A 22,710-nucleotide genomic window follows, 5' to 3' on the forward strand; every position below is an offset into this window, starting at 1 on the left:
GAAATCGACCCTGAATATTCACTGGAGGGACTGATGCTGAAACTCTAATACTTTGGCCACCTGACGTGAAAACTCAACTCATTGGAAAAGACCCTGATGCTGGGAAAGATTGAAGGCAAAAAGAGAAGGGGGTGGGTGGCAAGGGATGAGATGGTGAGATAGCATCACTGACTCAATGAACATGAATCTGAGCAAAGTCTGGGAGATACTGAAGGACAGGGGAGCCAGGCTGGCTATAGCGCGTGGTGTTGCAAAGAGTTGGACACAGCTTAGCGACTGAACAAGAGCAACAACATATAAGTGATATCATACGATATTTGACTTTCTCTGACTTTACTTAGTATGATAATCTCTAGGCCCATCCATGTTGCTGCAAAGGGCATTGTTTTATTCTTTTTATAGTTCAAGGAAGCAGATCTTGGTTCAAGAGAAAGAATGTTCCAGGAATTAAATGTGCTCAGGACAACCACACTGCTAGGGGGTAGGCAGCCAGTGTAAACTGCTGCAATCTTTATAGCAGGTAATTTGGGAATACACATATAAACGGCCTTATAAACGTTATCCGTTGAATGCAATAATTCCTTACTACAGGCACACCCCAGAGATACTGTGGGCCGGGTTCAGACCACTGCAGTAAAGCAAACATCACAATAAAGGGAGGCTCATGAATTTTTTTAATTTTATGGTACCTATAAAAGTTATGTTTCTACTACACTGTAGTCTATTAAGTGTGCAATAGCATTATATCTAAATAAACAATGTACATGGCTTAGTTTAAAAAATACTTTATTGCTACGAAAAAGCTAACCATCATCCAAGTCTTCAGCAAGTCAGCAATCTATCACAGTCACATCAAAGATCACTGATGACGGATCACTGTAACAAAATACAATAAGGAAAAGTCTGAAATACTGACAGAGTTACTGAAAGGTAACACAGAGACACAAAGTGAACAAACGCTGTTGGAAAATGGCACGGATTGATTTGTCCTTCACAACGGTCGTTGTTCAATCGCTCAGTTGTGTCCAACTCTTTGCAACCCTATGGACTGCAGCACGCCAGGATTCCCTGTTCTTTCACTCACCTCCCAGACTTTGCTCAAACTCAGGGCTTCCCAGGTGGCACTAGGGGTGAAGAGCATGCCTACCGACGCAGGAGACATAAGAGACGTGGGTTCCATCCCTGGTTTGGGAAGATCCCCTGGAGGAGGAAATGGCAACTCACTCCAATATTCTTGCCTGGAGGATCCCATGGACAGGGAAGCCTGGCGGGCTACAGTCCACAGTGTTAGAAAGAGTCAGACACGACTGAAGCGATTTAGCACATATGTCCATTGAGTCAGTGACGCCATCCAACCATCTCACTCTCTGTCATCCCCTTCTCCTCCTGCCCTCAATCTTTCCCAGCATCAGGGTCTTTTCCAATGAGTCAGCTCTTCTCATCAAGTGACCAAAATATTGGAGTTTCAGCTTCAGCACCAGTCCTTCCAATGAATATTCAGGGTTGATCTCCTTTTGGATTGACTGGTTCGATCTCCTTGCTGACCAAGGGACTCTGAAGCGTCTTCTCCAGCACCACAACGAACCCATGTGATCAGCCTCGTTAACTGGTAAAAAATGCACCGTTTACAGAGCACAGTAAAGCGCAATAAAACGAGGTGTGCTCGTACGTGGGTCCCCCGGGGGCCTGGCCTCTCGTGCTTTCCCTGCCCTTTTCCACCTGTACCTGCCACTTCCAGGTCAGCTCTCTGACTCCCCGTGACCCAAGAAGGTCAGGGAGAGGAAACCACCTCTCACACCCTCACCCAGGAATCCTGGCACCCAGCACAGGTCTGGTACAAGACAAGCATCAAACGTTTCAGATGAGAGGACTTCAGGGATGGCCTGAAATATTTAAGTGTCTGGATGCTCGTTTAGGTTTATAAAATAGATAAAAATCAGAGCCAATTAAGTGTCTAGTAAAGGTCTGGATGAGTAAATCTAGCTACAGGCAAAGGCTGAGCACTGTGTCACCATCAAGCATGACACTGCGTCACCGTGGAGCCCAGACTGGCTCCTGTGGACCTGCAGGGCCATGTGGTCTCAGGACCCAAGCAGGCTTGTGCACTAAGTCCCCCCACTGGTGACTCCCCAGAGGTCCATCTGCTGCTGCTGCTGCTAAGTCGCTTCAGTCATGTCCGACTCTGTGCGACCCCAGAGACGGCAGCGCAGCAGGCTCCCCCGTCCCTGGGATTCTCCAGGCAAGAACACTGGAGTGGGTTGCCATTTCCTTCTCCAGTGCGTGAAAGTGAAAAGTAAAAGTGAAGTCGCTCAGTCGTGTCCGACTCCTAGCGACCCCATGGACTTCAGCCTACCAGGCTCCTCCGTCCATGGGATTTTCCAGGCAAGAGTACTGGAGTGGGGTGCCATTGCCTTCTTCGAAAGGTCCATCTAGCAGGAGACAAAACTCCAAACGTTCTCATCAGAAGTCCAAATCCTAGGGCAAGACCACCTCCCCTGCCTGGGGCAGAGGAGAGGAATCAGGGAGACTCGGGAGAAGAGGACAGGGTCTTGCCCCTCCCACCCCTCGTCCTGGCCAGCAGTACACCAGCCCCCCGCCCTGCTGTGTCCCCAAAATACACATCAAAATGCCACAGTCACTGTATTAATGCTTACACAGTGTAGGAGAACCATTTCCAAGCATGAGCAAGAAAGGGGAGAAACAGCACAGCAACCAAGCAAAACCGCCGACCACAAGGGGATGGACAGAGATGAATGAGGTGCTCAGTGTCCTGGAGGAAGAGGAGGAGGAGGAGATGCCCACGAAGCCTTCACGCCCCAAGATGATGTAACAGAAACATGTGTTCAATGAAACAAGAGCTCAAAAATGAGATGGAGAGATTACAGATACAGTGGGAGACTGGAGACCTAAGAAAACAAACTGAGGATCAAGACCACTGACTACATGGGGACTTCCCTGGTAGTCCAGGGGTTATGAATCCACCTTGCAAAGCAGGGGGTGCAGGTTTGACCCCTGGTCGGAGAACTAAGATCCTGCCTCCGGCAACTACTGAGCCTGCGTGCTGCGATACCACAACGGAAGATCGTGCGTGATGCAGTGAAGATCCCGAGGGCCACAGCTAAGACCCCACACGGCCAAATTGCTCACTTAAATTATTTATTTTTTTAAAACCACACATCAACAAAATTAGTAGGTCAGTTAACGGCAGCAGACTCTGGGAAACACTGCTGAAAACAGAATTCCCTTAGAGGAAAGGACTATACACCCAGCATGCAGAGTGCAGCTGAAAAGGACAGATCGAGAAAAGCACGGCATCCCTAACACACTACTACTGTGTGTGCTCAGTCGCTCAGTCCCGCTCTGCGGCCCCGTGGACCGCAGCCACCAGGCTTCTCTGTCCACAGGACATTTCAGACAAGAATACTGGAGTGGGTTGCCATGCTCTCCTCCAGAGTGTCTTCCCAACTCATGGATCAAACCCACGTCTCCTGTGGGTCTCCAGCGTCTCCTGCATTGGAAGGCAGATTCTTTACCACTGAGTCAGGGGAAGCCCAAGCTTACTGCACCTAAAAGAAACATTGCCTTATATACATTCCTTTTTCTGCCCTTTAGTGCTGTAACCAAGAAATCTAACAGCACAATGAAAAACGCACGTAAGAAGTAAAAAGGAATACTGTGAAAGGGGAGTGCTCCCGTACGGTCAATTCTTTTATCAAAGATCTCTTTTCATCAAAAAAAGGAAAAGCAGAAATGAAAAACAGACCTGTCCAACAGAAAGTGTCCTTGAAGTGGGAAATCCAATCAACGGAATATAAAATGTAACACATACACAGAATGATATTAAGAAAGTTTTCTGACAGGATTAAAGAAAGCAATCTTAAGTCCTGGAAGAGCACCTGGAGTTTCAGAAAAATGTAACACAAAGTGGTCCGGGGAGTAACAGATTATAAGGGAGTTACTAAAGTGACTAATGTCGCCAAACCGCAGAGATTAAAAAAAAGCAGTTATACCCATGAAAAGCGCATCACCCACAACGCGTAGGTGGGAGGTAGGGAACGCGGGATGGGAGGTTGGGTGCATTAGACCAGCCTGAGGTTTCTCCCCTCGCCACTGAAATACTGCAAGACCCCAAAGTGATGGCCACCAAGCCCCAGAGACTGGTCAGAACCCATCATACCCAACCAGGGCGCTGCAACCATGTGAGACATCGTTAGGCAAAGAAAACAGGAATACAGCCAACTAAGAAAGTAGCCAAAATAAAAGACGCTATGTTGGAAAACCATACCTGATGGAAGCCCTGAATCAATTTACATAGAGAACTGAGCCAAATAATGTTGAGGAACACAGTTACCGAACAGAATGAGAATCACGGCGTACAATTAATAGTATAACTTTTTAAAATGAGAGCCTGGGGCAGCAGGGGACGGATGAGAAAGCTGATAGCATCCTTGTCCTTCAGGAGGTCAGTCAATGAACTCTGTCTAAGTAGAAACACTGTCTTCAAAAGCTACAATTCTGACCTCGTCACACATTCGAACATCTATCCCCTTGACCTTCAACGAACCTTTTAGAAAGCCAGCACTCAGGGTTCGAGGGATATTTCTTTGAAGTTTAATAGTATTTTCATTTCACTTCAGCATCTTTCCTTTTACTGAAATCCACTAAAAACAATATTTTTATTGTCAACTGGCACTGCGGACAAGCTGCACCATCTACCGTTCTTCCCAAGTCTCCCCAGACTTGTGTAGCTGCCTTAGAAAGTGGTGCTGGGAATTCCCTGGTGGTCCAGTGGTTAGGACTCGGAGCTTGATGGGGGCACCAAGTTCAGCATGGCCAATAAATACAAAAAGACAAAAGAAAGGAAGGAAAAAATGTTGTCAACCAGTGTCACTGGAGGTTGGTTGGCTAGGATGTTGGTGGAGCGGGGGGAGGTGGAGGGGGAAGAAAATATATTTTTTCTTTGTACTTTCCAGAGCTAATTGATTATATTGAGCATGAATCATTTTATCACTTTATGCAAATACAGACTGATTTGTCCAAAACAAACAAAACAAGCTGGGAAAAAAAGTTCCAAGATGTTAACAGTCATTAGTAATAAATGGTGGGTATAAGACAACAATTTTCTTCTTTATCCTTTCCTGTATTTTTTCCAGGAAAAAAAGTAATCCGATGTCATTAGAGAATGTAAGGTGATACTGAAATTTGACAGTAGTTACTAAAATGTGGGCTTCCCTGGTGGCTCACACAGTCAAGAATCTGCCTGCAGTGTGGGAGATCAGGGTTCAATCCCTCGGTCAGGAAAATCCCCTGGAGAAGGGGATGGCAACCCACTTCAGTATGCCTGAAGAATCCCATCGACAGAAGGAGTCTGGAGGGCTACAGTCCATGGTGTTGCAAAGAGTAGGACATGACCAAGTGACTAACACTTTCACTTTAAGAGAAAAAAAACACACAACTGAAAACCTCTGCATAGAAACACATGTAGACAGAGAGTGATTACCCTGGATAAGAGGTTATAGATGACTTCTTTCTCCTTCTTTCTTACCCATTTTCCAATTTCTGAAGTGTGAATATTACTTGCGTAATTAAAAAGACACATCTCACCAACTGCCCTTTGAGCGTCCCCGTGATGGTAATACTAAAATAGGGACTAGGAGTTATCTGTCAACAGTGTGTAAGTTCAACTTGCGTTTGTGCTAATTTACATGTCAGCAACAAGCCTGAGAGAAAAGGGCTTGTCGTGCTTCAATGGCACAGGTTCAGAAATCTCACTGGATTGTGTGAATAAAGTTTCTGTGGTGTTTGAAAAATAAATAAATAAAAAGACACATCTCAGGTTTGTTTTTTAACAGAACGGGCTTCTCACGATGCCATGATTCCCAGAGGGAGTGTCCCAGCAGAGCCCCGAACGGTGCGTGTGGGAGGAGCTGAAACTCGGAGAGGATGGGAAGGTGATTTCTAAACTCCTGCAGAGCCCTGCTGTCCAGGGATTCAGTGCACAGTGGAACAAGGACAAAGACGGGCCTGAGGCAGACCCAGCCCAGGGCACTTCCCCGGCACCGTCACGGAGTGCACTCGCACCTGGGGCGAGGGTTACGTCAGACACAAGACGGAAAAGAAAACGGCTGGGTTCCTCCGGGAACCACACACCACCTGGACCGTCTGTCCAACCCGGCTGTCCAGCCTTTAGAACCACCACGTGCTTCTGATGGTTGAGAGAAGGAACAGAGAGCTCACAGCAGCAGATGAGGTTCGGCGAGTTACCTTCAAGCATCACCACCATGCAGACACCCATGCTCAGACCTCAAGGTGGGGAATGCTCCACCTGGGATGAAACTCACCCGTGGCCACGGCCCAGTAAACGTCCGATCCGCTCAGTAACTCACCACATGCTATGGGAGAATACGCCTGGGAGCCGGGCACCTGGAGCAGAATTCGGAACGGAGCAACCCGGGCGTTGGAATCCAGCACCGCGTCCAGGGCACCCACCAGGCGACCTTCAAGAGACAAGAGGACAACGCACGCGTGAGCACAGGCACAACAGCCAGCAGCCCACTGGGAAGGCGGGGCGGTAACTCCGAGCGCCAGCAGCCTCTTTTTTCGTTAAATTTTATTGAAGTATAGGTGGTTTATAATGTGTTGATTTATTCTGTACAGCAAAGTGATTCAGGTCTACATATATACACTTTTCTTTTTCATATTCTTTTCCATTATGGTTTATCACAAGATATCGAATACAGTTCCCTGTGCTATTCAGCAAGATTTTGTCCATTTTTTAAATTTATTTATTTTTAAATGGAGAATAACTGCTTTACAATGTTGTGTTGGTTTCTGCTGTACAACAACATGAATCAGCCATAAGTATACATATGTCCCCAACCTCGTGAGCCTCCCTCCCTCCAACCCAGCCCACTTCCCACTCCTCTAGGTTGTCAGAGAGCACAGGCTGAGATCCCTGTGTTTTAGAGCAACTTCCCACTAGCTATCTATTACATATGGTAATGTATATTGTATGTCAAGGCTACTCTCTCAATTGGTCCTGCCCTCTCTTTCCCTCACTGTATCCACTCTACCTCCACGTCTCTATTCCTGCCCTATCCATTCTACACATAGTTTCCATCTGCCAGCCCCAAACTCCTAATCCACACCCCGCCCTCCCCTCGGCAACCACAAGTCTGCTCTCTATGTCTGCGAGATTGTTTTGAAGATACGTTCATTTGTATCCCATTTTAGATTCCACGTATAAGTGCCACCATATGATATTTCTTTCTCTTTCTGACTTACTTCATTCACTATGGTAATCTCTAGGTCATCCATGATGCTGCAAATGACATTATTTCATTTTTTTGGTGACTGAGGAATACTCCATTGTATATATGCACCACGTCTCCTTTATCCATTCAACTACTGATGGACACTTAGGTTGCTTTCATGTCTTGGCTATTGTAAACAGTCCAGATTAACCATATACAGTAGGACCTTGTTGTTTATCCGTCCTATATGTAACAGCTGGCTTCTGCCAGCCTCGAACTCCCAGTCCACCCCTCCCCAGTCCACCCTCCCCCTCGGCAACCACAAGTCTGCTCTCCGTCTGTGAGTCTGTTTCACAGGCATGCTCGCTCATGTAGTAGTTTAGCTTCTACATACAAGTGCTATAATATTTGTCTTTCTCTGATTTACTTAGTATGATAATCTCTAGGTCCATCCATGTTACTGAAAATGGCATCATTGCATTCTTTTTTATGACTGAGTACTATTCCCCTGTATATCTATACCACACAGAAGAAGTCTTTCTGTTTGGAAAGACCCAAGGCTCAGGAGCTTTGCAATGGGCAGCAAGTTTTATGCCAACACAACCAACCTGGCCCGTTCACTTGGAAGAAGGTGTGAGGAGCAGCAGTTAAAAAGTGATGAGGGGACTTCTGGGTTCAGCTCTAACACTAGAATACTCCAAGATTCTCCTTTAGGAAACCATAGAAAGAAGAGCAACATAACCCTAAAGAAAGCAGAAGAAAATAATAAAAATTGAGCCAAAAAACCAAACATAATTCAAAACAGAAAAACAATAGCAAAAAAAATCAATAAAACCAAAATCTGATTCTTTGAAAAGATCAATAAAAGTGACAAGCCTCTAGCTAGGCTAAGTAAGGAAAAAGGAGAGAAGATACAAATTACCAATATTAGAAATGTTCCTGAGATATTAAAAGGATGATAAAGGAATGTATGAACAATTCTATACTCACAAATTTGATAATTTACATGAGATGTACCCATTCCTTGAAAGACACAAATTATCAAAACTCACACAAAGAGAGCTAAATCATTTGAATAGATCTATATCTATTAAAGAAATTGATGAATCAATAGGAAGGAAGAAACAAAACTGCCTTTGTGCTCAGATGACATGCTTGATTTTACAGAAAAATCCCAAAGAATCAATAACCAAAAAAAAAAAACTTAAGGAACTCATAAGCAAACAGAAAGGCTGTCAGACAGAGGGGTAAATGACCAGTGCTTTCCCAAATACCAGCAATGAACAACTGGAATTTGTCAAGAATATAAATACCATTGACAATAGCAAAAGATGTTCTTATCAGGCAGAAATCTAAATACGCGTAGGATCTATGTGCAAAAAACTACAAAACTCTGATGAAAGGATTCAAAGAAGATCTAAACAAAAGGAAACATAATCCATGTTCTTGGGTTGAAAGATTCCGTAGTGTTAAGATGTCAAGTCATCCCAACCTGATCTATAGATTCAAGGCGACACAACGAAAATTTTGGCAAGCCATTTTGTAGATATTGATAAATTGATTAGAAAGTCTACTTGAAAAGACAAAGACCTATTATTACTAGTAGTAGTAGTAATACTACTACTACTGAAGAAGAACAAAGTTGGAGGACTCGTGCTATATAATTTCAATTTTAACTACTGTACCAAGGTAGAGTAATCAAGACAGAGTGGTATGGGCAATAAAATACACAGGTCAGTGGAACAGAATCAGACCTCACAAATGTATCCTACAAGTACAATTAACTGATTTGTGACAAAGGAGCAAAAGTAATTCAATGAAGGATAGTCTTTTCAACAAATGGTTCTGGAACAACTAGACATCCATATGAAAGAATACAAACCTAAGACACAGATCTTATACCTTTCAAAAATTAACTCAAAATGTATCACACACCAATTGCTGACAAGGATGCCAGCAACAGGAACTTATTCACTGCTGATGGGAATGCTTAGGGTAGTCACTTTGGAAGACACTCTGGTTGTTCTTGACGAGTTAAACATAGTCTTACCCCACAGGGCAATCACACTCTTAAGTATTCATCCAACTGTTTTTGAAAATTCACGCCCACACAAAAACCTGCACACAAATACTTACAGAAGTTGTATGCATAATTGACCCAAACTGGAAACAACCAAGATGTCCTTCAACAGGTGAACGGATAATCAAACTGTGGTACATAATTCAATGGAGTATTTTTCAGTGATGAAAAGAAGCAAATTACCAAGCCTTGAAAAGAAAGAGAGACCTTAAATCCATATTGCTAAGTGAACGAAGCCCTCCTAAAAAGGCTATATTCTGCACGATTCTAATTATTCTAGGGAAAAAAAAGGGAAATATAGCAAGGGTAGAAAAACCAGTGATTACCAAGAAGGGGCTGAATGAGTCAAATGTGGGGGAATCTTAGGGTGAAACCATTCTGCATGATACTCTAATTGTATATACATGACACTGTGCCTTTGTCAAAATCCACAGATGTTTCCAGCATAAAGAGTGAACTTTCATGTTTGCAAATTTTGAAAAAAATTCATTTAGGAAGGTCCAGGGGTTCCTAAGTGAATGTAGAATATGACCAAAAAAAAAAAAAATCTAATTGTATTACAAATGTATGAAATGAGAGTGAAGGGTATACAGGAAAAGGGTTTGACTTAAGTAACTGTGGAAATGAACAGAGTCTTTAGGAAGAAAGGTCAAAGAAACGTGCTTAACTACTGTACTCCAGAGAGTCCACTGCTAACAATTCTGATACATTTCTGGAATCCTAGAAACCAACAATCAAAAAAAAGAGGATGATGGAAGGTGACAGCCAGGTTCCTAACTGGAGTGGGAGTTTACAGGTAAGCAAGGCAAAGAGGCAAGAAATACAGTAATTAAGACTTCCTTGCTGGTCCAGCGGTTAAGAATCCACCTGCCAATGCAGGGGCCACGGGTTTGATCCTTGGTCTGGGAAGATCCCATCTGCACGAGGCAGCTAAGCCCGTGCGCTGAGAGACTGAGCTCCAAAACGAGAGACGCCGCCACAAGTGAGAAGCCCACACGCTTCAACGAAGAGAGGAGCTCCTGCTCTCCACTAGAGAAAGCCCACATGCAGCGATGAAGACCCACCGCAGCCCAAGTAAAGTAAAAAGACAGTACTTAGAGTCAAACACACTGGTGTGAATGACGTTTAGTTTACCACAGATACAAATGGCTACATACAGAAACAGTGATGTGTGTATATACAGAGGTAGAACATTAGATCTCCTTGCTCTGTTAGCAGAAAGGACCCAGACGCCAGGAGCACACCCAGCACCCAGGTCTTGGTTTCTACCAACCTCCAATAAAAGGAACTGCGACACTTTGGGAAAATGGCTGATTCTAGATCTGCAGCAGGAAATACATAAGATGATCCTGGACACTTTCTATGACTGAAAGTAAGCAGGCAAAAAAAGAAGAAAGAAAAAGTCCATGAAATACATGTAAGAACGAGTGCAGTGTCATCACGATACTGGAGCTTGGGCTGTGCACTGGAGACCCTGTATGGAGGAGGAGTGGAGGAGGGTTCGGATGGGAAACACAGTATACCTGTGTGGATTCTTTTTGATGTTTGGCAAAACTAATACAATTTATGTAAAGTTTAAAAATAAAATAAAATTAAAACCAAAAAAAAAAAGAAAAAGTCCCACAGGACAGGAAGTGGAGGCAGTAACTATTCAGTGGGAGAAACTTGGCAAGCAATACCTTGGCCAGGTGATAAAGGTCAGTGTGGGTCATAACCCTCTGACAGGATGCAATAAGAACAGCATTTTACCCCATTTCTCCTCCCAAACACCCTTAACTTAACCCCATTCTAGTCATGAGAAAAACTTCAGACAAATTCCAATTAAGGAACATTCTACAGAATGTCTGACCAATATACTCCTCAAAACTGTCAAGAGCAAAACAAGCGGAAGTGTGAGAAGCTGTTACAACCCAAGTGACAAGTAAATGTATCCGCGGGCAGAAAAAAGACCAGAGAAAACTAAAGAAAAGATGGACTTCGGTAAAAATCATCACATTCGTTTTCTACTGCTTCTGCGCCAAGTTACCACATAATAGCTTAAAACAAAAAAACTTATTGGAACTTCCCTGGCAGTCCAGTGGCTAAGACTTCGCCTTCCAACGCAGGGGGTATGGGTTTGATCCCTGGTCGGGAGCTAGGATCCCACATGTCTCAGGGCCAAAAAACCAAAACAGAAAACAGAAGCAATACTGTAACAAACTAAGTAAAGACTTTAAACATGATCTCCTCTCTTACAGTTCTGTACCTCAGAGGTCTAATGCTGATCTGAGCGGAAATCAAGGTGTCAATAGGTGTCTTCTTTCTAGGGGCTCTAGCTGAGAATTCATTTGCCTGCCTTGTCCAGCTTTCAGAAGCCACTCACTTTACTTGGCTCATGGCCCCGCCTCTATATTCAAAGCCAGAAACACCGGGACAAGTTCCCCACACTGCCATCTCCCTGGGTCTCTTTTCAGAGTCCCGCTTCTGGCTTTAAGAGCCCTTGTGATAACACTGCGCCTACCTGGACAATCTCTCTAGTCTGAGGTCCACTGATGAGCAACCTCAATCCTACCCGTGCTCTTAATCCCTCTTTTGCCATGTGACCTGATGGCAGGTTCCAGTCATTATTCTGCAGATCACAGTAACTAATCAGTATCAGTTGGTTAACTGCAACTAAACACACCATACTGACATGTCAATAACAGCAGACATTGCACGGGGGGTGTATAAGAACTCCATCTACTATCTTCTCAATTTTTCTCTAAACCTAAAACTCGTCTAAAATAAAGTTTATTAAAAAGAAAAGGACATAGAGAGGTGGGAGGTGGGAGGGAGGTTCAAAAGGGAGGGGACATACGTATACCTAGAAAAGGAAATGGCAACCCACTCCAGTATTCTTGCCTGGAGAATTCCATGGACAGAGGAGCCTGGCGGGCTATATACAGTACACAGGGTTGCAAGAGCTGGACATGACTTAGTGACTAAACCACCACGGCTGATTCATCTTGATGTATGGCAGAAACCAACACAATATTGTAAAGCAATTATCCAATTAAAAATTGCTTTTTAATTTTTAAAAAAGAAAAGGGGAGCCAACCCAGTCAGTGTCCACCTGCAGACAAGTACAGGGGTGACCCCTCTGTCTGTGCAAATGCAAACACTCCTGCAAGAACCTCCAAGAGCAGCAGGAGCGATGAGCGGGGAAGGGGAATAAGCCAGAGCACTCGGGGGTGGAGCCCACCAAAGCACAAAAGCGAAATAGGAGACGAGAGGCCAAGACCACAGAGAAGAAGCAAAGCCAGGAGGAAGGGCAGCGAGAGAGGAAAACCAAAGTGAGACACGAACTCAGGAAGAGAAAATCATCCTTCAATTTCTGTTGTTTACAGAGGTGAACCAGAAGAAATTAGCATGGCAAAGAAATCCTTCAAGGTTATTTTTTAAAAGTGGTAATATGTCTGCAAATTTCAAGTGCACCCAAGACAAAAACATGTACACCTATACACCTAAATAAACCAAACATTCAGAAAAACACTCAGGCACAGCTCCTAACGGCAGGGTACACTGTCCTACTTACTCTGACCTTCTATAAAGAAGCTGAAGATAACTCCCATGGATGTCTTTTAGGACAGCGATCTCTGACCTTTCTGGCACCAGGGACTGGTTCTGTGGAAGACAATTCTCCACGGGAGGGTGCAAGGTATGGTTTCAGGATGATTCAAGTGCATTACTTCCGTGTGCACTTCATTTCTATTGTTATTGCATCAGCTCCACCTCAGATCATCAGGCATTAGATCCTGGAGGCTGGGGACCCCTGCTTCAAAGGTGCGTGTGTGCTCAGTCTTATCCGACTCTCTGCGACCCCATGGACTGTTGCCCACCAGACTCCTCGGTCCATGGATTCTCCAGGCAAGAATAGAGAAGTTGTCATTTCTTTCTCCAGGGGATCCCCCTGATCCAGGGATCGAACCCACATCCCCTGGATCTCCTTGCGTTGGGAGGCAGACTCTTTACCACTGAGCCACCTGGCAGCCCATTAGCAATATTTATTAGCGAGGCTTAGGCTCATTAAGAGGAGAGCATGGCAACCCACTCCTGTATTCTAGCCTGGAGAATTCCCATGGAGAGGAACAAGTTCCCCCCAACAAAAGCAGGGCAGTGCTTGGGGGTTTTCTGGGTTCCCTGTTTCCCAGGCAGTCCCATATGCTCGTCTGGAGCTCCAGGGAAACCCTCCTGGTGTCCCGTGAGTGCAACACTCCTATTTTTAACCAATCAGAATAACAACTCAGGCTGAGATAGCTGTAGAGTGACAAGTTTTATAATTAGGGCCCAAAGAGGGACGGGGGAAAAATTTGCCACCAAGCGAGAAAGCTGCTATTCTTTCCTCCTGGCTGGATTCCACGCACGTGGATGCAACCAAGTATAAGATGAAACCACAGCCTCTGACCTGGGAAAAGAAAGGATGCCTGGAGAAGGCTTCCCATGGCCTCCTGGCTCTGTAACCTCTATGCTGGCCCAGGGGCTTACCGCTGGCCGCAGTGACAAAGTTCTGCGCTCTGAGCAGTAAGAGCTGCTGCTGCTGCCAAGTCGCTTCAGTCGTGTCCGACTCTGTGCAACCTCATAGACGGCAGCCCACCAGGTTCCCCCGTCCCCGGGATTCTCCAGGCAAGAACACTGGAGTGGGTTGCCATTTCCTTCTCCGATGCATGAAAGTGAAAAGTGAAAGTGAAGTCGCTCAGTCGTGTCTGACTCTTATCGACCCCGTGGACTGCAGCCCACCAGGCTCCTCCGTCCATGGGATTTTCCAGGCAAGAGTACTGGAGTGGGGTGCCATTGCCTTCTCCATTACATATGTATAATATAGTACAAATATTTTTCTAACCTTTAATTTCCCAAGCATCTTCATTCACATCTGATTGACTGATAGTACGTAATATTCTTTTGCAACAGGTCAGTCAGGACATCTGTGTTATCCCAGTTATACAAAAACAGATACAAAATGGTGTTGGGACTTCCTTGCCTGAAATTACTAAGCATGTGTGCATATATTTTTAAAATCTCTTTATTTCCACTCTGCCCCTTTGGCTGAACTTAATACAATATCTGCCCTTCTCTTGTAAGAGCACCAGAGTGTAATAAACCCATTTTGAAAAACAGCAACACCCATCCCCCATGAAAAGCATTTTAATGAAAGTCAGAAAACCAGAAAGCCTAAAGTCCTTTTTTCTCCTCCTGCACTAATGAAAGCAGATCCTCCTGGTGGCTTAACAGTATACCTGAGGGATTTACCTAGTAGTCCAAAGATTAGGAATCCACCTTCCAATGCAGAGGACTCGGGTTCAATCCCCGGTCAGAGAACTAAGATCCCACAAGCCCCAGGGCAACGAAGCCTGCCCACCGCAGCTACTGAGCCCATGTGCCACAACTAGAGAAACTGTTCACTGCAACCAAAGATTCCACACAAGACAACAATGATCTGATGCAGTCAATAAATTACTTACTTACTTTAAAAAAAGGCGGGGGGCGGGGGGAGACTTCCCGGGTAGTCCAGTGGCTAAGACTCCGAGCTCCCAAGGCAGGGGGCCGGGGTTCACTCCCTGGTGGAGGAACTAGATCCCACATGTCACAGCTGTGAGCTTGCATGCCACAACTAAGGCCCTAAGCGACCCCACAACAAACACTTCCACCTCTCCAGCAGACAAGCTTCAAGGTCACAGGACGTTCACGGGGCACCAGCTCAGCACTCTAACCCCCCATCAGGAGACCAATCTGGGCTACATCTCTGTCTTCATGTCAGGGCTGTCTGGTTTGGCTGTTGTCCCTGTTTTGGAAACTGGGGTGGGGAAAGCAAATGAAGAACCAGAATAAAGGGGAAAACTCTTAGTTTTGAAAAATGACAAATAACCATAAAGGATTACAGGAAGTTCTTCCGGCCTGTGCTGTGCTTAATCGCTCAGTTGTGTCCGACTCTTTGCTACCCCATGGATGGTAGCCCACCAGGCTTCTCTGTCCATGGGGATTCTCCAGGCAAAAATACTAGAGTGGGTTGCCATGCCCTCCTCCTGGGAACATTCCCAACTCAGGGATCAAACCCAGGTCTCTTACATGGCAGGCGGATTCTTTTACCATCTGAGCCACCAGGGAAGCCCAAGAATACTGCAGTGGTAGCCAGCCTATCCCTTCTCCAGGGGATCTTCCTGACCCAGGAATCAAACTGGGATCTCCTGCACTATGGGCAGATTCTTTACCAGCTGAGCTACCGAGGAAGTCCAAGGTTTTCTCTCCTGACTGTCAAAGAGGGAAGATGAAAGTTGGGGTATTTGCATTCTCAACATGAGGATGTTGAGAGTTCCCCTCTTTGAAGTAAAATTCATAACCCAAAATACTCAATTTCAATTTTTTTTACAAAGCATTTTATAGAAGTCGATATCTCTTATCATGTGGTTCCCTTAGGAGTCCACACATTTCCAGTAAACCCAGGAGTTGCTGGTGCTGTTTCCAGAGAATGCAGCAGCTCGATGGGCAAGGCCACAGGGTAACCATGACAGTCCAGGAGGAGGGCTTCAAGGCCATCACAAGGGAGGGATTCCAGAGTCAGCTGTTGAAAACAGGGCAGGCAGCCAGCAGGCCCTCACCTGCACACCACGTCCCCGATACATGGGAGCAAGGCAGGCCACACAAGGACCCCCGGCATCTCAGGAAGCCAAAAAGCAACAGTGTCCAGACAGTGGCTCTGTTCAGCTGCGGGAGTCACCGCGCCAGACCAGCTGCCCTGCTCATGTTCATGCTGGAATTAAAAGGAGATTTTTTTTTGTGTGAAACTGTGAAAATTCTTTATTGGGTACAGGCTTTCAGCTTTCCAAGATGCAAAGAACTCTGGCATTGGGTAGTAGTAATGACTGTCTAACATGAATATACTTAATACCTACTGAACTGGACACTTAAAAACAGTTAAGATGGCCAATTTTATGTTGCGTGTTTTATACCACAACTGTCTTAAACTATGAAAATGTTAATGGTCGGAAATTTCCGCAGCTGGCTTCCTAAAGTAAGTATAGAAACTTTTCCTAACCCCACCCCCCAACTGACAAATCCCAAACACATTTGAACATAACTGTCCACCCCGCTGAACCCTGACATGTTCTCCTAGCCACTCCATAAATAATCCTTGGATGGGAACCAAGCTGTCTGCTTTGGCTCAAACTTAATGTACGGATCCTGCCATCATGAACCTCCAAGCAGGGTGATGTAATGCTCAAAATACGTGACAGCAAGAATCCTGCTCTGAAACGCCACCATGACAGCCAGTTCCAGCGCAGGGACTGCCCTGCCTTACAGACACGTGTTGCTGTGGGTACAATGAAACGCTCTTCTGAAAACTTCCCAGCATTTCCATCTACCTGGCCATCCGTTTACCTGGTCTTTCGGCATGGCAGTTATGCACAGCGATTAGAATTAAGTTCTTTTAGAAAAGGGATGATTCAAGGGTATGAAATGAAAGGGCAAAAGACACCAGGAAAGAAGGAAAAACAAGACTCAGCAAAGGTGGGACTTCCCTGGTGTCCAGTGGCTAATACCCCATGCTTCCAATGCAGCGGGCCTGAACTCGATCCCAGGTCAGGAAACTAGACCCCGCGTGCTACAACGAAAGAGCCTGCATGCTGCAACTAAGACCCAGCACAGCCAAATGGATAAATTAATAATAATAATAATAAAAGACTCAACAAAGAGCTTGGCTTTAAGATCTGATACAGTTGTCAAGCGAAACACCAGCCGTGAGGGCATCTGGGGTGCCCAGGAAAGGCCTGTTGCCCGCCTCCACGGCCAGACCAGCACAGTCCAGGGGCACCCAGAACTCCTCCCTGGACACTGACTCTGAAATGAAAGTCTATGAAACGGGACCCCATTGTTCCAGGACTGCCCACTCACCCGCCTGATGGGTCCATCCGTGTGCTAATCTGCCCTTCCCATGCAGCTTGCCTCTTTCTAGAAACCTGTCACCCTTTTTTTTAACATACAGAAAGCTGTACATAATTAACATATGCAACAATGTTTTGAAGATAAGTGTACACCCACGAAACCATCACCACAATCTATGCCACAAACATGTCCAACATGAGTTCCCTCTCCGCCTTTTACTGGGTCAGCCAAAAAGTTCCATTGGGGTTCTTTCCATAAGATGTTATGGGAAAACCCAAACGAACCTTTTGGCCAACCCAATATTAATATGTATATACATATAATGGGGTAAGAACATTTAACATAAGATCTACCCTCTTGACAAATGTTTAAGTATACAGATTGTTAACTATAGGCATTTGATGCTGTATGGTAGGCCTCTAGGACCTATTCACCTTGTATAACTGAAACTTTGTGCCCTTTGACTAATATCTGCTCATTTTCCCCTCCCCCAGGACCTGGCAACCACCATCCCACTCTCTCCTCCTGGGAGTGTGACGATTTCAGATTCATTACCTACATCGTGTGTGGCTTGAGTCCTTCTGCGACTGGCTTTTATCACTTAGCGTAATGTCCTCAAGGTTTACTGATGTTGTTGGAAATGGCAGAATTCCCTCTTTTAAGGCTCTGTCACCCATTTCAATCCCAAACCTTCCCTCCTAATATTTCCTAATCCATGAAGATTCCCTAACCCATGAAGAGTGGACCATCTCTAGTCCACTGAAGCCTAGAAAAACAAATCACAAAATTACATCATTCGACTGTGTTGCAATCAAATGTAACAGCAGCAGCCGTATTCCCTTGCCAGTTTCTGCTACTTCAAAACAACCAAATCCTCTGGCAAAACGTTTTTGATCTCTCTAATCTGTGGAGAAACTATCTGCCTTGGGTCAATTATTTTAATAGCCTGATACATGTGGTGCCTGTAGACTGTGACAGGAGACTTTCCATTTGAGACAGAGTAATTTATCACTTTTGATGACCCATGTTTAACAAACCCAACAGGACCCCCAAAATCACATGCAGGGAACCAGTTACAAAGAACAGCGTTTCCAAAAATCTTTTCCCCTCAAAATAAGACCCAGTCTCAGTTTGTCCTCCTAAAGCTATCCCATGTTTTTCGGTTTTGATTTTCTTGATTATAAAATGAACACATTTTTTGTTGTAGAAATTTGGGGAAATTCATAAAAGCACAAAGAAAAAAATTAAACTTATCTCACATCTTGCCACATGACAATAACCCCTGGTCTGTGCTCCTGGTGTTTTTTCTTAACCAATTACAAATTTAGACTATTAAGCTCTCACACTGGGGGTGGTGAGGCTTGCAAGTTAAACAAGACTGAACATGAAACACAAAGAAGTCTCCTTTTGTGCTCAGAGACAGTTGCAGAAAGGCTGGTAAACTTGCTCAACAAGACTCCTAGGCGGTGCACAAACCCGCCGACCAGCCGAATCTAATCACAAGTGCAGCCCGCTGCCCACCAGCTCCTTGGAGTTGTTACAGCCACAATCCAACCTGCAAACCACACTTTTGCTTAATGGCCTTGTACATCACTGAAGGCAGGAAGTGGAGCTTGGAGGCAGTGAAGGAGCACAGAGAAATAAATAAGACCAAGCAATAGTGCCTCCTTGGCAAAATGGAAATCAATAGAAGAGTCAAAAGGGTCAGCCGGGCAAGACAGTTCCATCGGCTCAAGTTCAAAGCGAAAGACAGTACCCGGTGGATTCCAGCCCCTCACGTGGAAAGTCAGCCCCCAACCCCCACCCCTGGGGAGCCTGTAAAACTCCTTTAAAAGGGATGAGCCCGCCTGTTTCATCAGGCTTATCAATGCAGCCGCTCCTGTGCAATTTTTAAAACACACTTTCACTGAACACCTACTACATGCCAGTATCGTCTACGCTTACAAACGCCAGCCAGTAAGGCCACGGTGGGTTCCATCCAGCTTGGAAGTGAAGGCTGCAGATGTATGGACCCAAAGACGTCAAGCTTTGCATGTCAGTATTCCGCACAAACGTTTTACAAAAACCCTTACAACCTTCGCAAAAAAGGCCTTACTTACTTCTCACTTTCATTTAGACGCTTCTGTCCTGGATCATAACACACTCTTTTCAGGATCAAATTATACCTAATTTGCTACAACTAAGTACTGAATGTTTACAACCCACGAACCGCTCTTACTGTCAAGAGCCTCTTTACAGGGAGACAAAGGGTGGGCCAGGGAGCCTGCATCAGCCCCGACACCTGGTGCACCTGCCCCTCAGCCTCCCCTTAAGCAGCAGCTGCTCGATGAACCCTCGGGACAAGACGAGATCAAAGGTGTGGTTCCTTGAGCTTGTTTAGGGGCCACCGTCCCCCAGACGCCACAAGGAGCTGGAGTTGTGTTCACTGTGGACTCTGATCTCGCAACGCGGTCACTCAAAGCCGGCCATCTGTCACTCCCTTTCAGAGCCTCATTAGGCTATCAACAGTTGCTGGATTCTCTTACAGAACTCCCCTAATCTTATCTGGGGCTAAGGCAGAACATAAGTGTTTCAGTAACTAAATTTATCCCAGAGACTAAGCCGGTTTTCTTGTTTTCTGTTTTGTTTTGTGGTTAGAGGAAAGCCACGTGCAAGCCTTCCACTCCACAGTCATACATATACAGACCGTTGCTGTTGTTCAGTCACTAACTCATGTCCAGCTCTTCGCAACCCCATGATGTAGCCCACCAGGGTACTGTCAATTGGATTCTCCAGGCAAGAATACTGGAGTGGGTTGCCATTTTCTTCTCCAGGGGTCTTCCCAACCCAAGAATCGAACCTCCTGTATCTCCTGCATTGCAGGTGGATTCTTTACCACTGAGATTCAGATTAATGAACTCAAGAAAAGCAGAAAACAGGTGGAGAGAGCAGGGCAAGCTGGAGGGTGAGGAGAACACGCTCCCTCCCCAAGGAAGTGAGGAAGTGGGTTTATTCCATGGCCTGTAGTCAGCCTTCCCCTCGTTGTTCAGTTGCTCAGTTGTATCCGGCTCTTTCTGACCCCACGGACTGCAGCATGCCAGGCTTCCCTGTCCTTCACTATCTCCTGGAGCTTGCTCAAACTCATGTCCATTAAGTCAATTATGCCATCCAACCGTCTCATCCTGTCACCCCCTTCTCCTCCTGCCCTCAATCTTTCCCACCATCAGGGTCTTTTTCAATGAGTAGGCTCTTTGCATCAGGTAACCAAAGTACTGAAGCTTCAGCAGCAGTCCTTCCAGTGAATATTCAGGGTTGATTTCCTTTAGGATTGACTGGTGTGATCTCCTTGCTGGCCAAGGGACTTTCAAGAGTCTTCTCCAGCACCACAGTTCGAAAGCATCAATTCTTAGGTGCTCAGCCTTCTTTATGGTCCAACTCTCACATCTGTACATGACTACTGGAAAAACCATAGCTAAACTATGACAAACTTAGATAGTATATTAAAAAACAAACATCACTTTGCCAACAAAGTTCCGTACAGTCAAAGCTATGGTTTTTCCAGCCTTCCCCAAGAGTGACATTATTGCAGAACTGGTCTGTAGCCAACATTTTGGGTCCTCGGAAAGTCATGGGTTGGTCAGCCATGTGCGGATCATGAGAGGGTCCGTGGCAGAAAACAGGAAGAAAGGAGGAGATGGTAAGACAGTGGCCTGCCCTGCCTTTAAGGCCATCACACATCCTAGGAACACAGGTCTCCTCACCCACCTTTAGAAAATCTTTCTCTCTGGACTCACACTGCACATCTGACCACATCCACTGGCAGAGAACCTGTGGGAAATGCAAACATGGATCCAGGAATCAGAAAAATCCAATTAAAATTTAACAAGATGAAATGGGGGAGCCTTAGCAGCAGTAGCAATTGACTTCCTCAGACTCACGGACGCCTCTTTATTTCACGGAGTTTTCCACTGGGAATTCTGATCTTGAACTCTTCCTGTTGAAAGCCTGCTGTTTGCCAAAGTCACTGCAGCCCGCAAGATGCTGGGTCCCTGCGACAAGCCAGTACAGGGCACTTGCTGGCAAAACGCAGTGACATTCACTCTGCAGACACATGCCTGGTGGCCACCATGGAACCAGGCCACCTCACAAACTGACCCTTCCACCATGGGCCCTCTGGTGCTGTAGAAATGGCTCCGCAGTAGGAACCGGGTTAGGTCCTTATCATATAAGGCTGATGACACAGAAGGATCCCAAGGGACAAGCAACTTTCAGCAGGGTGTTGGTTAGCCAAGCTCTAAAAAGCTCTCTTTGTACCATTTAAGAGAATGTTAAGCTGTTCATGAGGATGGGAATGGAAATAAAAACAAACATACGAAAGTCCCCATGCAACCCCACAACCACATCAACAAATCAAGCTAACTTCTTGTTTCTGAGTCTCCTTCTGGTAAATGGGTGGTTTCTTCTTTCACCCAGAAACGGGAGGGCAAGAAAGTGTGAGCTCAGTACTCAGAGCTGGGTCACGGGCCCAGCTGTTGTGTGGTTGTCGTGTCCGACTCTTTGCAGCCCCGTGGACTGCAGCCCGCCAGGCTCCTCTGTCCATGGGATTTTCCAGGCAAGAATACTAGATAGGGTTGTCATTTCTTTCCCCAGGGTATCTTCCCCACCCAGGGATCGAACCTACATCTCCTGCACTGGCATGCAAATTCTTTAACCACTGAGCCACCTGGGAAGCCCAATGTCTCCAATGCCCTGAGAAAGCCCAGAAGACCAATGAACTTCATTCCACAGGAAGCCCCAGAGAACCCTCAGTCAGGCCAAACCAGGGAAGTCATACGTTGTTCTGGATTTGCAAAGTCCTGGGTTCAAATCCCATCACTTCATGGCAAATAGATGGGGAAACAGTGGAAATAGTAGAAACAGTGGCAGATTTTATTTTGGGGGGCTCCAAAATCACTGCAGATGGTGATTGCAGCCATGAAATTAAAAGACACCTACTCCTTGGAAGGAAGTTATGACCAACCTAGACAGCATATTAAAAAGCAGAGACATTACTTTGCCAACAAAGGTCTGTCTAGTCAAAGCTATGGTTTTCCCAGTAGTCATGTATGGATGTGAGAGTTGGACTATAAAGAAAGCTGAGTGCTGAAGGATTGATGCTTTTGAACTGTGGTGTTGGAGAAGACTCTTGAGAGTCCCTTGGACTGCAAGGAGATCCAACCAGTCCATCCTAAAAGAGATCAGTCCTGGGTGTTCACTGGAAGGACTGATGTTGAAGCTGAAACTCCAATACTTTGGCCACCTGATACGGAGAGCTGACTCATTTGAAAAGACCCTGATGCTGGGAAAGATTGAGGGCAGGAGGAGAAGGGGACGACAGAGGATGAGATGGCTGAATGGCATCACCGACTCAATGGACATGAGTTTGAGTGAACTCTGGGAGTTGGTGATGGACAGGGAGGCATGGCATGCTGCAGTCCATGGGGTCGCAAAGAGTCGGACACG

General features: G+C 45.6%; 1 protein-coding gene across 4 annotated transcripts in view; it reads right to left on the minus strand.

Annotated features, from left to right (window-relative positions):
* Positions 1–22,710, minus strand: part of TBC1D8 (TBC1 domain family member 8) — a 141,203-nt gene that overhangs the window by 84,702 nt on the left and 33,791 nt on the right. For 2 of the 4 annotated variants that reach the window (NM_001206142.3, XM_024998791.2), the window contains exon 2: positions 6,387–6,497. The exons of 1 other annotated variant lie outside the window; for it this stretch is intronic. In NM_001206142.3, the coding sequence (NP_001193071.2) occupies positions 6,387–6,497 (111 nt within the window). Of the gene's footprint in view, positions 1–6,341; positions 6,498–22,710 lie in introns of all 4 variants that reach the window. One more of the 4 variants, XM_010809738.4, reaches the window with a different exon arrangement.

Source organism: Bos taurus, chromosome 11 (genome assembly GCF_002263795.3).
Source record: "Bos taurus isolate L1 Dominette 01449 registration number 42190680 breed Hereford chromosome 11, ARS-UCD2.0, whole genome shotgun sequence".
In the NCBI taxonomy this organism is placed as follows: domain Eukaryota; kingdom Metazoa; phylum Chordata; class Mammalia; order Artiodactyla; family Bovidae; genus Bos; species Bos taurus.